General features: G+C 33.7%; 1 protein-coding gene across 1 annotated transcript in view; it reads right to left on the bottom strand.

Annotated features, from left to right (window-relative positions):
* Window positions 1–17,309, bottom strand: part of LOC150095112 (protein phosphatase 1A-like) — a 194,716-nt gene that overhangs the window by 58,458 nt on the left and 118,949 nt on the right. Inside the window, exon 4 of the mRNA XM_090410848.1 lies at window positions 1,092–1,209. Within this exon, the coding sequence (XP_090266974.1) occupies window positions 1,092–1,209 (118 nt within the window). The remainder of the gene's footprint in view (window positions 1–1,091; window positions 1,210–17,309) is intronic.

Here is a 17,309-nt window from a genome sequence, read left to right as displayed (position 1 = left end):
CTGCGCTGCCTGCAATACACAACTTGCTGATACCTATCCAATTCACGAATCTATCAACCAATCCTATATGTTCCAACTTGGGGTATAGCACTCTATCAAAAGCCTTTGCAAAATCTAAATGTACCATTGTATAAGCATCTTCCTTGTACAAAACATTCATCATCATGTTCTAATAGATAACATGATGATAAATAACATAAAATTCAAATCCTTCATAATGTGATCCATATAGATGATGAATAACAGAGGGGATAATGTACATCCCTGTCTTACACCAGATTTAACATTAAATCATCTTCCTATACTTCCTTCAATTCTAATTGCTGACTTAAAACTCAAATAGACTAAGTATTCCCAAGATTCGGGAAATTAATTCTAAGCATTAAAGTTTCATTCTTAGCATCAAATTCTCCCATCTAACAGCATTGACCGTTTTGTGCAACTGTGTGTGTGTGTGGGTTTATGAAATTTTAATATTGTTTCCTTGATGATGTCTCAGTGGCTGAGACAAAATATAGAATTGGTTAAACTTGTATTTAATTATTTATAATTTGCTGTATTTATTCCATTAACCCTTATAATAAATTAATGTTCTATACAAATTAGTAGAGTCCTGAGAAAGATTAGGGGGCGTGAACAGATGGCATCAATGGCAATATCATTAAAAATGAGGATATTAGGAAAGAACTTAACATTGTTAGCATCCAGGAATGTGTTAGCAGAGCTAATCTCAGGTGGCATGGTCACTTAAACAGAATGGGAGAGTAAAGATTATCAAAACAAGTGTTTTTCTAATATAAGCTCTGATAATGTTGGAGAGTTGACATTACTAAGTAATGTCAGGAATTTGATGACAACGACAAATTAGTAGAGTAATATTTTACAATATATCAAGTTAAAAAAGACCACATAGAATATACTGCAATTACAATACAATAAACTAATACGGAAGTCAATTCAGCTACAAAACATTTAATCAATTAGATACTAATTAAGTTTTAAAAGTGCCAAGTGCTTTTAAAAATTGAATTCTTTAATTATGAATTTACAATGAAGACATCTTAAATAAATAAAAATAAATAAAATTTTACCTTTAACTTTTCTTTCTAAAATATTATTTAATTCTGCTTCAATCCGTAAAGCTTCTTCTGAAAGGGTAGGTGCACCAGGCAAAGTAACAAGCACGATACTCATATTATCTTTACTTCCCTGTAAAGAATGATTTTTTTTGTTTTGTTTGTTTAGTACATACAGTCAACTCTCACTATACAAACAACATTATAACAAATTCACTCACTAAAACTATTGAAAATACTGACCAAAGTTCCCACAAGTATAATGCTAAAGGAAATTCACTATAGCAGACTGTCTACTCTAATAAACAATTCCTGGTGACTACAAGATTACTATAATGACAGTCAACCGCATGTCCTAAAATTAAAGTATTTAAAAATAAATCAGTTGTTCTTACCATACAATAAATTTCATAGCCCAATACAAATATAAAACTTCTTAGGTCTACACCTAAGAAGTTTTATATTTATGACTACATGGGTCATTTTTCAGTCTTTTACATCTCACATTCTCTTCTGCTTTCAGCAAAGCATACTCTGTCATAAAACAAAGTTTTTATTATTTTTTTTTTTTTGTAAGCTACCTTTTTCATATAAAAACTAATATATTTCAACTTATATAAGCAAAGTGGATATTAGATTCAGCATTATTTGAAAGCCAAATGTAGAAACTATGAAAGTTTCATAAGTTGACCAGAGTGGTGGTCAACTACAAGTTGACCATTGGTCGGCATTTACAAGTTGCCTTAGTGTGGACTACTTAAAAGACATAGGTGCTGCCCAAGTGTCTATATATTTGTCTTTTATTAGTCCATTTTGATAAGGTTTCATGGCCTGACAGCTGTTTCGAACGGGTTGGTTCTCTTCAAAGACTAGGCATAAACTTTAAGAGAGCAAAAACGCTCATTCAGTACTAAGGAACTTGAAATGTCAGAAATGTTTTGTAAGCGAACTCTTGGTCGGTGCATAAAAGTAATTACTAAAATAAAGAACAAAAAGGTTTCAGTTTGGTGATGCAAAATTGCATGATCAAAGTGGATATTACATCCAAGCATTATTTCAAAGCCGAATGTAGAAACTATGAAAGTTTTGTAAGTTGACCAAAGAGCTTATGGGAATACATTCCTCAGCATCCCCAAGTTGCCTTAGTATGGATTACTTAAAAGACATAAGTGCTGCCCAAACATCTACATATTTGCCTTTTATTAGTCCATTTTGATAAGGTTTCACTGACCTGACAGCTGTTTTGAACTGGTCGGTTATCTTCAGAGACCAACTGGTCTCTGAAAAGAAATAACTGACGATCTCTAATCTGCCTGGTCTCTGAAGAGAACTAATGAGTTTGAAAGAGCTGTCAGGCCAGTGAAACCTCATCAAAGTGGACTAATAAAAGGCAAATATATAGATGCTTGGTCAGTGCCTAAGTAGTCCACACTAAGGCAACTCAGGGATAACCAAGGAATGTATTCCTGCAAGCTCTTCGGGCAACTTGCATAGTTTCTACATTTGGCTTTGAAATAATGCTGGATCTAATATCCACTTTGCTTATGTAATTTTACATCACTGAAATGAAGCCTTTTGGCTCTTTATTTTAGTAATATTTAACTGGTTAAAAAAAAGAAGCAAACTATCCATTTAACACTAGGAAGAATTTTTGTTTTCAAGGATCTGAAGGTTTGTTAACTTCAAGTGATATGTGTGCACTATAGAAAAGCACTACAGTGGAACAGCAAATGTTTCACATCATTAAGTTAACAATAATTTATTTAATTTTATGTAATTCAGTGAATTAAAATCACTGAAACTTTCTAATTTATTCAATATTTAAAAAAAAAAAAATAAATAGCAAATAACTGTTTAGGCAAGCTTTCTCACAAGCAAAGGAAAGCACCAAATGTAACCTTCTTAAAGTTACACTTCAATAATTAGCAGAGTCAGAGTTAATCATAACTTTAGTTTCACATTCTATATGAATGTTTCCAAACGAAAGTTAGTATTTCCCTTAAATTGTTACTTCCTTTCAAACAAATGCAGAATTCTATCTCTCTCTCTCTCTCAGTTTATTTATTTATTGAATTTCTTTTGGATTGTTGTTAGAAAGAAAATGCAAATACCATAGTGGTTATTGGTAGTTATCTGCTATTAATTAGCGTTTCATAGCAGACAGGATTCTTTTCTTCTTTTTAATAAATGAATCAGAAAGAAAAGGCCTGCTGATTATCTTGAAAGTAAATAAAATAACAAAGTAGTCAACATTCCCTTTAAGCCAGGGAAGCAAATGCAGAAGTTACAACATCTTCTGAGCAACAAATGGACAGGTCTGAGTAACTCTGTGCCAGGAAATAAAACAAATATATTTATAAGCTCCCAAAATTACTTAAAAAAAAAAATTGAGACATTAGATATTTTATTCAGCTGAACATATATGTACATAAAATATACACATACAAATTGTACTGCATGCTTTCACATCTTTTTATTATTATTATTATTATTATTATTTTGACACCTCCAGGGAGTCCAAAGACTCATCGAGGGAGAGTGTGCAGACAGCATCGAACGTTTGGTCCCCTTCCAACTACTAACCGTGCTCAAACATACTTAACTGAGCCATTAGTAGCAGAGGCTCTACCAATCGACCAACCTTCGCCGGCGGTAAGGTGAGGTAAAACTTAAAACTTCTAAAAATCACATGCTACTTATCTACTGTTGAAATAATACTACAATAACAAAAACACACTTCACTAGAGAGCATCTTTTTTGATAGTGAGCTGGAGAATGAGGTGTGAAACAGCAACTGTATGGTTGAACAAGCACACAGCTTAGAAGGAACAATGATTGCAGTGAAGGAATTTGTATGATTATCCACAAATTAATTTGAACTACCATTTGTAAAATTAAAGTTTAACCTTCTGTACTGAAAAAATCCTTTAGTTAACAGTCTCAACATAACTTTTAGGATATTTTCTTCTCAAACATTTCACTAACATAAAAGCATCAAATAAATATAATCATTTATTTCACTGCAACATCTTTACCATGCTGACTTAATATTCTCTTCTCTGCCAATTTCTTAAATGCTACTTTTACAATAATAATATCAGCAACGAATAGTTTAACTGTGTGCACGTACACATGCTAAGCGAGTAACTGCAAAAAAAAGTTACTAGGCAAAGAATATTTGGTATTTTTCCTTTCAGATGCTTACTGAAATGAACTAGTTTAACAACACAAATTAAGGTACTGAAATACAGATATTTCTACCACGAGAACATTCATCAATATGCCATTAATATGCACTTCCTTTATGAAATACCTTAACTTGCATAATTCCACCAAAATAATCTTTCTGCAAATTACATCATAAAGAAAAAAAAATGACAAGTCAAAAATGCTGATTTTGAGTTCTGATACTTAAATAAAACATGGATGCACTTTAACCAGAAGATACACAAGTATGTTACAATAATCACTATTTTCCCCTATAGCTGAAATCACCACAAACTTCTCTGGAATTATTAACGCTTTGAGTCCATATGATATTGTGCAAGATAAAATATTTAGAGCAGTGAAAGTTTTTAAAAGAATATTAGTAAGAACCTTACATAAAAAATGGAAAGTCTTTATTGCATTAAGAATGTCAAGTTAAAATAGGTTCATAAATGTTTCTCTACAAAAGTTATGCACACCACAGGTAAACTAGCATTAATAAACTGATCCTTCCTGCATACGGGCGAAGCCTATTGTGAAAATTCACAAATCCAATATCCCATACTTGATATAGATAGTCCTGCTTACAAACTTACAAGTCAGCAAAGCAACTTGCTCCACCTCATAGGTAACTTTCATACTTAAAAAAAAAAAAAACATTTCATTTGAAACCTTCAATAAAAGAAAATCAAGTCCTTAAAAATTCAGATTTTCATTTACTAATGTACCAAACAGAAACTTGATTTTTATCAAGTCAAATCCCACCCCTCTCCCAACATTTTTCTTTTTCAATTATTCAAATTTATTATGTATATAGGTTACTTTACAGTACCTCCCCCCATCATTTTCTTCAGCTAGTTTTTATAGGGAACATTTGGAGAACAAAGAGATTAGCACAGCTACTTTCAATAAATTATAAGGGCCAAGCAATTATGTTCTAGCCTCTATATGCAAGTAGTTTAGTCAATGAAGGTACTTCATGTGCAAGTTTTGTTTGCTTACACTTGGATAAACAATTAAACAAAACTAATTTCTTGGCAAATATAATTTACTTTGTTACCAAGTGAAAAAAACTTTCTACAACTACTTTTAAACCTCAGTCTGGTGATCTGTGTGCAGGGTAATCAAAATTAAAATACCACTGTTTTAAGTGGTATTTTAAATTAATTTTAATAAGGTCTTGTGGAACTTGTGAGCATGAAGAAGCAATATCTTGGGGGGAATACTTCCAAAATTTGCTGCATGCCAAATGCATAGAATCTGCATATCTCACAACTTGGCAGGTGCCAAGAGAGTTTAAAAAGAAGGACATAGGAATTTTCCTCTTCATTCCGGTTGGTATTGTCCCCGATGTTCTTTGCTCGTGAAGCTGTACTACCTAAACAATTGCAATGGTATTGCTGTACTCTGCAAATTTCATTGCCTGAACAAATGTTGATGAGGTCTACCATCTCCATGTGCTATGCAACGAATGAATAGTCGTTTCGAAGAAACGGGATCATTAGGAGTTAGACCTGGCAGAGGTTGCAAACCAATCAGTTCACAGCAAGTGAATGAAGCTGCTACTGCATTTGTGGAGCAAGTCATGAATAACAGCATTGGTTCCTGCAACACGCACACACACACGCTACATCAATACACATGGATGTACCTTACACAGCCATATGAAAATTCTAAGGAAGATTCTGCATTTCTACCCATTAAAGATAACACTGACACAGGGGTTGCACCCGCAGGACTTTGAAAGTAGACTGATGTTCACTTTCAAATTTCTTGCTCAAGTTTAGTTGGATGCTAAGTGGCTGGGATGATTTCGTGGGCAGATGCTCACTTTCAGCTGAATGGAGCCGTGAATACCCACAACTGCTGAGTATGGGCTATGCAAAACCCGCATACAATCCAACAAATTCCTCTGCATCCATCCAAAGTTACTGGCTGATGCAGGTTCACAGCTTCATTTATCATTGGACCATTCTTCTTTGAGGACATTCGTCAGTCAGTATCATGATATGATAAACAATTTTCTTGTGCCACAGTTACAGCAGTGCCTATGCATGGATTCAGTTATTTTCATACAGGATGGAGCTTCTCCACACAGGTTGATTCGCATGGGAAGTTCTTCGAAAACATTTCATGGAAGCCAGGGTGATCAGCCATGCATTTCCTACTGCATGGCTGCCTCATTCACCTGATATGGCCCCTTATGACTTCTGGCTATGGGGATTTCTCAAAGACAGGGTTTATTGGTCATCCTGATAACCTGCCATGCTGAAAGATAGCAAAATACAGTATGTGTGTGACATCAGTCCCAACCAGCTTTGTTCTGCCAGTTCAAAGAACACACACATTCAAAGGATGCATACCAGGAAGGGCAGCACAATGAACAGAACAGCACAGCCCATGAATGTATAATGAAAGTGAATAAAAAGGTGTTATTTCTACTCGTGTTGCTTTTCTCTTTCTTACACACAGTGCTCCTGGTGGTGATTTTTGGAATTGCCTTCATTTTTCGCATATATCGCTTCCACTTGATGCACAATGTATTCCTGGTGCTCTACAAGGCCTTAAACAGGGAAAATTTAATTTTGATCATCTTGTAGAGTTTTTTGGCTCCATGAACAAGATACTTTAAAATCCTTTGTAGCTTATTTAAATAGCTATATAACTGTCTGCCCTTTCTTGACACAATAATCACATATTTTTCAGATGGTTCACTACCTTTTTTCCATTTTAGAAGATACTTGCATAAACAATCACACACCATCATCCAGTTCAAGAGCATGGAATCTTCAAAATACTAATGCACAGTGCTAGGATTATTTGTTCTGGTGATGGAGCTTTTGTCACAGAATTCAACTACCATTGCCACACTTTTTGGATAATGTCCTACAAAAGTGACAAAATACTACATGCTTCCATGCCTTCCCCTTGGCGAAACCCACAAGATCAAAACACTATTCCTCTCACATGTCCAGGGTACCAATGAAAAAAAAAAAAAAAAAAACTTAAGTGGCAAAGCAATATAACCTTCATATCATAGTCAAACCACGCTTAAAACTAGCAACTCTGCTCTACTCACAAAGGACAAAGTTTGGCCAATGACATGCCTTTTACCTCCACATCCCCAAACACACCAGACCAAGACACCATATTCCTCTCACATATGTCGGAGGTACATCAGAACAGATATCTCAAGTAGTAAAGAAATAACCTTCACACCACACTTGAAACTTCCATCCCCCCACACACACTGTTAACAGATGCCTCAGAAATATATTCACTATCATGACATGGACTGGCATTCACGACAAGCACTTTATGTTTCAGATTTATCAGCAATACAGGATTAGATGGAACAGAAACAATGTGGAATAAACAAGTTATTACAAGTCAGGACTAGTTTTAGATTCACTATGAAGCATTCTCCTAACACCGGCAAGTATGACTGCACTCGAAAAAAAAAATTAAGGAGACAGTTAGGTTAACTAACATCAACCTCCTCCCCATCAACTGTAAAGTACTTCTATTCATGCAACATTAGAGGGTGCCAAATGAGAATGATTCTGAATTCGTTCCTATACTCATTGCCACCTGCATACTCTAACAAGCAGTTGTGCTCTGAAGATGCTGGTTTGAAATTCAATGAAATATTAACAATCAATTTCCTAATATGTACCCTCAAGGAGATGTTCAGGCTACTATGACAGCACTACACGATTAAGTTGACATTATTATTAATTTCCTATCAACAATTTTCCTCCAACTTCGTCTATTACTTGTCAGCACTCCAATATTGTGGAAATCAACATTTTGTTCTTAAGGCATTTCTGACTGATTCAAATCCACATAGACCTTGGTCATCTTCTGAGTCGTTTTCCTGCCAACTTGGCAACAAACATCTGTTTTGCTAACCTTTCTTCTCCCATTCTATGTAAGTAACCATACCACCTTAGATTACCCCTGATCACACATTCTTGAGTGCAAACAATGTCAAGTTCCTTTCCCATTGTCTTAATTTTTAATATGATTCTGCCATTGATATCATTTGTTTGGGGCTCAAATTTTTTCAGAACTCTCAGATGTGTGGTCTCTAATTTTTGATAAAGTGCTTTATTTTTAAACTGCCTCTCAGAACATACTCAAAACTAGTTTGAACATTGTCTTGTATACTGCTAGTTTAATGTTTTTGGCTAATTTCTAATTCCATATTAATTTATTCAACTAGATCCCCATCATCCCAGTTTTGCTTATTATGTTGTCTATTTCTAAATTTCATTTGCCAACTTCACTAAAAACTCTACCTAAATAGCCAAAATATTTTACTTGTTCTATAGGTTCTCCATTGAGAATGCACCTGAAGTTTTCTGTTCCTGCCTATTTGTCATGGCAAATTTGTTACAATGTTATTCAATTTAGTTCTGGAGACTTGCACTGGGGTTCTTTGGTGAGTACATCTTCATAGAGAAATGAGCTAAGTCTGATATCTCCTCTGATTCTGACATCAGTACCTTGTCATATGCTTTTTCCAGATTTACAAAACTTAAGAGTATAGATACTTGTTTCATTTCCATGATTTCTCAACTATTTGTCATATACTGAAGAAATACTCAGAAATTATTTGCTCTCTAAAACTAGCATGACTTAAAAGTAACCTGATCTATTACAGAATTATATTTTCACAAAAACAAAACCTGCAATATTCGGAAATCAATTCAAATATATATACATTCAACTATATCCATGTGGATTTAAGTAACACTGTCCTTGTGTGCTCTCATTTTATGTTAGTCATCACAGCAGCATATGTACTATCAGCTAACGCCTTTTATTATCGTATAGGGAGTAGGTGAGGCCGTTTTAGCCGTATTTAACTTTTGGAGACTGAATGGGCAGTTCAATCTCCACTGGTACCCAATCAGAGATAGCTGGCCCAAGGTTATCACTAATTAAGCGGCACACAGTGAAGAGAGACAGCTCAACAAGTACTGCCATCTTGTGGTCCCTAATCCTAACACAATATATTTAATGTCTGAAATAGTGTGGGTTCTACGGTTGATTTTTTTGAGTTTCCAGAGGAAAAAAACCCGCTTGCCTGTGCCAGAGATCGACTAACTCGGGAACCAGTTGAAAAAAGGCTTAGAAAAATTTCCTCTAGTCACTGACTAGATTCGAAACCAAGAAGTCTTCCTTCGTGTACTATACTGTGACCTTAAAAGCAAGCTACAAAATGCTTAACACCATGACTCTCAACATGGAAAATGAAGCTTTCCCCTAACTTGCACATTGTTTATTACAAAGGAATGGGTGAGGTCAGAAATGAAATGAAATGAAATAAAATCATGGGTGCTGAAAAGATGAGTAGGTTGTTTACACAGAATAGCAGGAGGTAGTAGTGTAGAAGAAAATCTGATGGGCAAAATGATCTCAAATCAAACTATTATAGGATCATTTTACTGAAAGAGTAGAAGCAACATTCAGAATATTCGACAAGTAAACGTTTTATCAAAATTTTATGTGCCTAAAAATGAACAATTGTGTAAACCCACCAAGAAAAATTTTTTATTAAATAAAAAAAAAAAAAAAAAAAAATCTAAAAAATATATATATGATATACCACAATTTACTTAGCTTTCCAGAATATTTCTGCTCAATGGATTGGACAAGGTGGGTGTTTTCTCCTTGTACAATCCATTGAGTTTGATAATTTATATGAGTAAATTGTAATACTGATGAAGCATCATGCTTGTAAGAACCACACAAATGAACTGATACTCTTCAGCAGCCTTTTATTTTATAGGATGATCTTAACAATTACATCTGTCAACTTGAATTTGTATTCACAATAATTGTGCTTACATTTCAACAAATATAAAGGATATAAATTACTACATACAGTAAAATTTTCCAGTGGTTTCATTGTAAATATTACATTGAGATGACTAAACATACACACGTAATCACAGTAATAAGATTTTTTAATAAGTAAATATTTCGGCCTAAGTATCATAGACATCATCAGTACAGATAATTCAAAAAATACTGAGAATCACATTGTATTAACAATTACAATGGAGAGATTCCATTGTAAGCATGCGCTTACAATGGAATCCCTCTATGCGTGCAATAGCATGTTAAAGAATTAAATTAAAATATATCTGGAGAGGGGAAAAAAAAAAGATTACATTAAAAATCAGATAAGATATATGAATTATTTTACACAATTTAGGATGACAATTTCCCAGACTTTAGGGATAATAAGAACATCATCACATTTCAAATTGGGTCCATGATGTAGGGCTTCAGCACTTTCTTTATATAAACGTTCATGTTTATATAAAGATCTATGTAGAAGTTTGATCTTTTTTCAATGGATCCTATGGTTTAGGTTTTCAATTCCGTGTTGTGCAAGGCCAGATTTCTGCGGTTTGATGAGACGGATATGGTCTTGATGTTCTGAAATGCATTTGCTAATGGATCTACCTGTCTGTCCATAGCAGGACAATTTACAGGAACATGGGACCTCGTACACGCCAGGTAGCATCAGAGGTGAGAGTTTGTCTTTAGGAGAAGGTGACCAATTGTAGATCTGGTTGATTGGTTTGTAGATAGCGGCCAATTTATATTTCTTCATAATTTTTGAAAGATGTTTGGAGATGCCTTTACCATAAGGTACGGAATCCTAAGGGCTTGTTCTTGTCCAGGTTGATGTGTGGGGAAGTGACTGATGATTTTTTGAGTTATTTTTGGATTATATCCATTTCTATGGCTATATTTTGATTATTTCCAATTCTTGGTTTAAAGATTCTTCGGAGGAGCAGAATCTGTGCGCTCTGGTTATTAATGATTTAATAATGCCGAATTTTTGAGATGGATGATGAGTCAAAGAATTGTGAATGTAGCAATCTGAAAATGTCGGCTTACCATAATAATGCCAACTTACAGGTTTGATGCAATCCAAAATAGAAAATTTCCTTCTCACATCAATAACTATCAGTAAATTATCCTTATCTAATTTATCCAAAATGCACTGGAATGTTCTTCTTATATAGTAAGTTTTGAAGGTAGCAATCACACTCTGGTCAAGTGGTTGTGTTAAGGATGTTGTATTAGGCGACAGAAAACAAAATTTCACAAACGGGATGGACAGGCACATTGTTTATAATCAATAAAACTTTATAAAGTCCAGATTTTTTTCCGTCAAATAGCATTTAACTTCTGGAACAAAAGATTGATAGAACAATTCATTAAAAATTTCTTTTGTAACTCAAATTTGTTTTTATTTGCCTTCCAGTGCACTGGTAACATATTAAAATCCACACCTTTCATTGCCTGTGGTCTTATGGATCAATTAATGAGTAATGGGTTTAATTTAATATACGATCTCCTGAAGCATTGCTGCAAAATAATAGTCACACAATCCTTAGTTGCTTTAAAGCCACCATCACTTTTTTGTGATTTCACTATATAAGTTCTACTTGGCATTTCTCTACGTTCTATAGCTTAGAGTAATCCTTGATATTGAAAACATCGGGGGGGGTTTGCCAAAATTCAAGTTAATACATATATACTATACTACGAAATGATAAATATAATGGAAATACCCTTTTTAACAGAACTGAATTCAAACAGAAATTTTAAAAATAAGCAGCATTTGAACCATGTTAAAATCAAAATATACAGTGTAGAAATAGAATTGCTTTTGTTTTCTAAGTGTTATTTCAAAATTGTGTAAAAAAAAAAGCCATATAAAAAGAGAATTAGCTGTGTATGTATAAGCGAAACAATTTTTTTAATTAAAAGACATTTTAGTTATGACACTGATACACGCGTGTGCGCACGTGCACACGCACACACACACACAGAGAGAGAGAGTAGAAACAAAAATCATGGAATTTAAATTTTGAATAATAAAAAAGTTTACAAGAGACTAATGAAATTATTTGTCTTGGGAAAAAGCTAATTTGGTCAAATCTGGTTCTATATTCCAGTTCACAAATGTACAATATTTTGGGAAACACTGCAACAGGAGTAGCGCATCATGCTGGATTCAATCACTTTGTTCATTAAATCCCACACTCCAATGCTTCTGAAGCACTTTATCCTTTTTAAGGCTTGAACAACTCATATTCATGCTCTCTCCTTACCCTTTTTTCCTGAAAGCCCTCAAATTCTTATGAATTTATTACTATTAGAGCATGCTGGCATAGAGATTATGTATCTTCAGCAATCTGGCACAAAATTCCTGGAAATTCACAAAACATTTTTGTTGTTTCCACAGTGTCAAAAAATAGGCCTTACATCTAAATCCCATTACTTTGTTCAGTTGCATAAATTAAAATGTATCATCAATAATTCTGCCAACATTTCTTAGCTATAGATGATGAAATGAAAGCCGATATGCTATAAAATTATCAGGAATCTGGTATGGATGTTCAGATGCTGATTATTGTTCATATCAATGTTTGGTGGAATAAATGCACGTCTGCAGATTATTATTATTCCACATAGGCAAGACTCCTCCATGAGTCCACAGACTCATTGTAGGAGGTCCATTTCAAAAGCATTAATTAGATAATAAATACTAACTAAATTGCTAAGTTAATAAATAAATACTGGTATAATAATTAACTAAATAAATTTAGTTAGCATTTATTATCTGCAGGCATGTTTACCCCACATGAGAGAAAATAATTATAAGTTCTGATGGAGAAACTGAGAAGAAAATTTGAGTCAATTTCAAGATTTTTTTTTATGATTATTTTACTCTTGACTCCCACATCGAACACCTGCCATTATTCTGAAGAATAAGTGAGGAAAATGAAGGTTTTTTTTTTTTTTTTTTTTTTTTTTTTTTTTTTTTTTTTTGTAATGATCAAGATTTCCCTCTGATACATATTCTATGTTAATGTTATAGTTTAGCACTACTCTACAAAAAGAAGTGCTAATCAATATATCAAAAAATTATAAATAATGGAAAGCCACAAGCCTAACAACCAATGTGCATACAGAAGCACTTTACTGCAGTATGCAATTTGGATTTCAAATCTGTTTTTCAATCAAACCCACAACCCCCACCCTTTAGTATTATTTCATGCTTAAGTTTTAATAACTAATGTTTTTTTTTAATATTTAAAAGTTTAATACTTTTTTTTAAATATTATAAAGTTTAATAGCTTACAGTATATATTAGCTACTTTATCTATGTATTTTTTCATAAGCCAAAAAAATATTATTCAGGATCTGGGATGAAGTCGCCAGACTCACCGTGGAAGACTCAGAGACAATACAAAGTAACATATCACTCATTAAACTTGCCCCTCCCTGTTGGCACACATTTGTGGTGGAGGGGGACCTCCCACCAATGGACTGGTCCTTTTCATTCTTCCTCTTTTTTTTTTTTTTTTCCTTTGCTTTTCTTCCCATATTCTTCACTCTACTTCTCTTTTTTCCAGACCACCATCACTGGGATCCAACACCCTACTGCCATGCAGTGAGACTTGTGGACATCCAGCAAGTAGTGCAAGACTATCAGGTGGATCCTGGTAGTCTTGCACTACTACAAAACAAAAGAAATGAAAGTTATGTGATACCAATATAAATGTCCCAGTGTTTCTGATCATTCAATGCAACAAGTGAAAATCCAACAGGCAAAATGTCACCCTTCTTTATTCAACAGGGTGTAGAAGGACTGGCAGGATCTCCCAAAACTGTTAAAAAATTATATTTTGGTGATATCCTTGTGGAAACATCAGCAACATTCTGATGTTTCCACAAGGGAATATTAGGGAACAACATTAATGGGTAGAATTCCAATCAAGTAACACCTCATAAAACATTCAATTCTTGCAGAGAAGTGATATCAGAATGGGATCTCCTTGATATTCCTGATGAAAAGACATGTTCAGAGTTAAAGATCAAAGAGTGATGGTGTGAGGCACATCCTGATACATAGGGATGATCACCTGGTTCTAACCAGGAACATACCCCTTTGTTTCTGATACTCCTAACAGTCATGTAGAGACATAGTAAGTTACCTGGATGCATTTTTGTATACTCTTCTCTATAATCTGCATGGCACAGTTAGATAACTTGCAGATCTCTGTTCTTATATAGTGCCTTACTTATGCATACATCCTTGCATATGCTTGATAAGTCCAGACCAGGCAAAAATACAAACTCATTTCCTTCTCATAATAATGCACATTCTCACCATTTACACAGTTACATAACACTGTCACTCTTGCACAGAGATTCTCACCATTCCACTCAATCATAATCTAGTTTCCGTAATCTCTGTTTGGTCTCACACAGTTAATAATTTTTCCTGATACCAACCGCATTTAAGTGTAGGCCATCTACAAATCCATTCTTCAGACAAACTCACTCCAGATATGCAAAAACTGGCATCAATTACATCTATACTGCCTACGCATCAAATCCTTTCTTAATTCATTTCTATATAAATATCTAGGAAAAATACAATTTTCACTTTCTCACTCTTCACTCTCGCTTCTTCCAACAATCCTCACTCACATTGAACTCATTGTTTGCTCCAGGAAAACTTGGAATTATAACTCAGTAGCATGTTTTATGATAGTCACCACACCAAATAACACCTGTTTTACAACTCACTGACACTGCCTATCTGATTTTCGTTATGCAATAACTTATCTGATTTCATGCTTTGTTGTTTCTCATTTTGCTACTTAACTTTCTTATTCTCCCTATGTTCTTTAAATGCTGCTCAACCTTATGTAATTCCCATGCTTCCTGTCTAATAATCTATTTTAACTTTGCAATTGTGGAAGTTAAACTATTTTCAATATCAAGTTTGTCTTTAGCAGAGACAAACTTGTTCGAGTTCTGTTTTTTTGTGCCATTTTACAGTTCTATTTAATATTGCAATATCTCAATAAAAATATACTATGAAAACCCTAAATACTATGGAAACACAAAAATCTGCATAATAAAGTATAAAACACTATTTTTCTAGGAAAAAAACACAATTAAACAGGTAAAAAAACATCAATTTTACATAAGTGCTAAATACACTGACTACTCGAAGTGTAGCCTTGAATCTGAAGTCAATATTGCTCTGTATAATTGTATAATGTTCAATTTACTCCATATAATTGCAATATTCTGAAAAGCTTATCTCTTAGCACATGATCATTGGCCTTTTCCAGATCTACAAAATCTAAATATAGATCTTTGTTATATTCACAGGATCTCTCAACTATATGCTGTAACATGAAAATTTAATCCTGACACTTATTTGGCGTGAACCTGCCCCCCCCCCCCCCCAAGTATCTCTTCCACAATTTTTCTTAGCTGCTTCTTCTCAAGTATGCTTGCAAAAATCTTTTGTGGAACACTTAGTAGAGAAATTACTCTAATTCTCACATTATTTTCCTTTTTTACAGATGTAACTATGAGAATTGTACTTTTCCAGAATTCAACCTTCTAACCAGGCATTTTGAAGTGCACATAATAAAGTGTAGCCACTGTAAAAATTTTTTACCTCCATATTTCAGCTGTCTTTCCAATAAGGATTCTGACAGCTTTTTTTTCTATTTTAAGTATTGTATTCCTGATTACATTCCTCTTGAATGTTTTCTACCACTCTTCTCTCACTGGCTTGTTTCATTTTAGTTTTTCAAAGTAATTACTTCAGACATCTAGAATATCTTTATCTTCAGTTTTCACATCACCAACATTATCCGATTCCTTTTGCAGTACTCTTTTCTCCATTTTCATGCTTTTTTTAATAGTCTAGAACATTTTGTGACCTTGAAGAAGTACGTTTACTTCTTTTAAAATATTTTAGATAATGAACATACTTGCTATCTAAAGCTTACACCACCTTTTCACTAAAAGCATAAGCAAAGAGTCGGTAAAAGCATTTAGTCAACTGTATTAAATACAATCAACTCAATACACACAATGAAACAGTTTACAAGCTCTGAAAACATTTGCAAGATCTAGGGTATGCCACAATGTGTGCAGTCAGGCACACATTGTGGCATACCAATAATATGTATATATATATATAAATTTTTTTTTTTGCTTAAAATCACCTACAAAAACAAACCCCCTGAAGTTTGGCAGATTCCTCATTTTTATATGCAAAATGTGGTAAGATAGTTTAAAATTATAATAATAATTCTGTGAAGTTGGTAGGGATCCAGCTGAATAAATTTATGTGAAATATGAGAGAAGCAAACCAAAACACAAAACACAAACAGTATACAAGACAGTGTTCAGACTAGTGTTAAGTTATGGATCTGTGAATTGAGTTAGAAATAAGCATTTGATCAAAGACTTGAAACCACAGATACAAGAGTTCTGAGAAAAATTAAGGACCTGAATCAATGGCAGAATAACATTAAAAATGAAGATATTAGGAAGGAACTTGACATTTTTAGTATTCAAGAATGTGTGACTACAGCAAATCTAAGGTTAGCAAAACAGGTGTTTAATGCTAGGTTGGAAGGAAAAAGATCCACTGAAAGACAAAGAATAAAGGGGATTGATTGAATCAGAAATGTCCTAGAAATCAGAAATATTATGTTTGCCAATATCGAAGTGCTAAAAAGTAATAGACAAACTTGGAGGAATAGTTTTGACAGGAGTTTTAATAATAATAATATAAACTTAAACAATGTAGTACTGTTATAATAGTTTGTATACTCCCGATATGAGTACATATCAGGAAACTGATGATTCTGCTCTGACTTAACGGAATTTAATGAAATTATGGTGTTTTGAACCTTGAATAAAATTTTTCCTGTCACTTCAATGCTGGTTTTAAGTTAAGAATTTTTACAGGTAAAATTAAGCAAATATAATTACATATCTACTGTATGCCCACAGATGCGAGACCCTTCCGACACTTGCCAGAAGGAGAATCCATTTCAGTAATAGGGTAATCAATCCGTCTTATGGGATGTGTTTATTATTACACGTCGGAAAATTAACTTTTCTTTTATGAACATTGTAGTTTTTAAAGTGATAACTATTTTGCTT

Source organism: Typopeltis vanoorti, chromosome 21 (genome assembly GCF_054136105.1).
Source record: "Typopeltis vanoorti isolate ZY-2024b chromosome 21, IOZ_Tvanoo_1.0, whole genome shotgun sequence".
NCBI classification, from domain to species: Eukaryota; Metazoa; Arthropoda; class Arachnida; order Uropygi; family Thelyphonidae; genus Typopeltis; species Typopeltis vanoorti.
The sequence above is the reverse complement of the archived record's forward strand: the minus strand, read 5'-3'. Positions and strand labels throughout refer to the sequence as shown.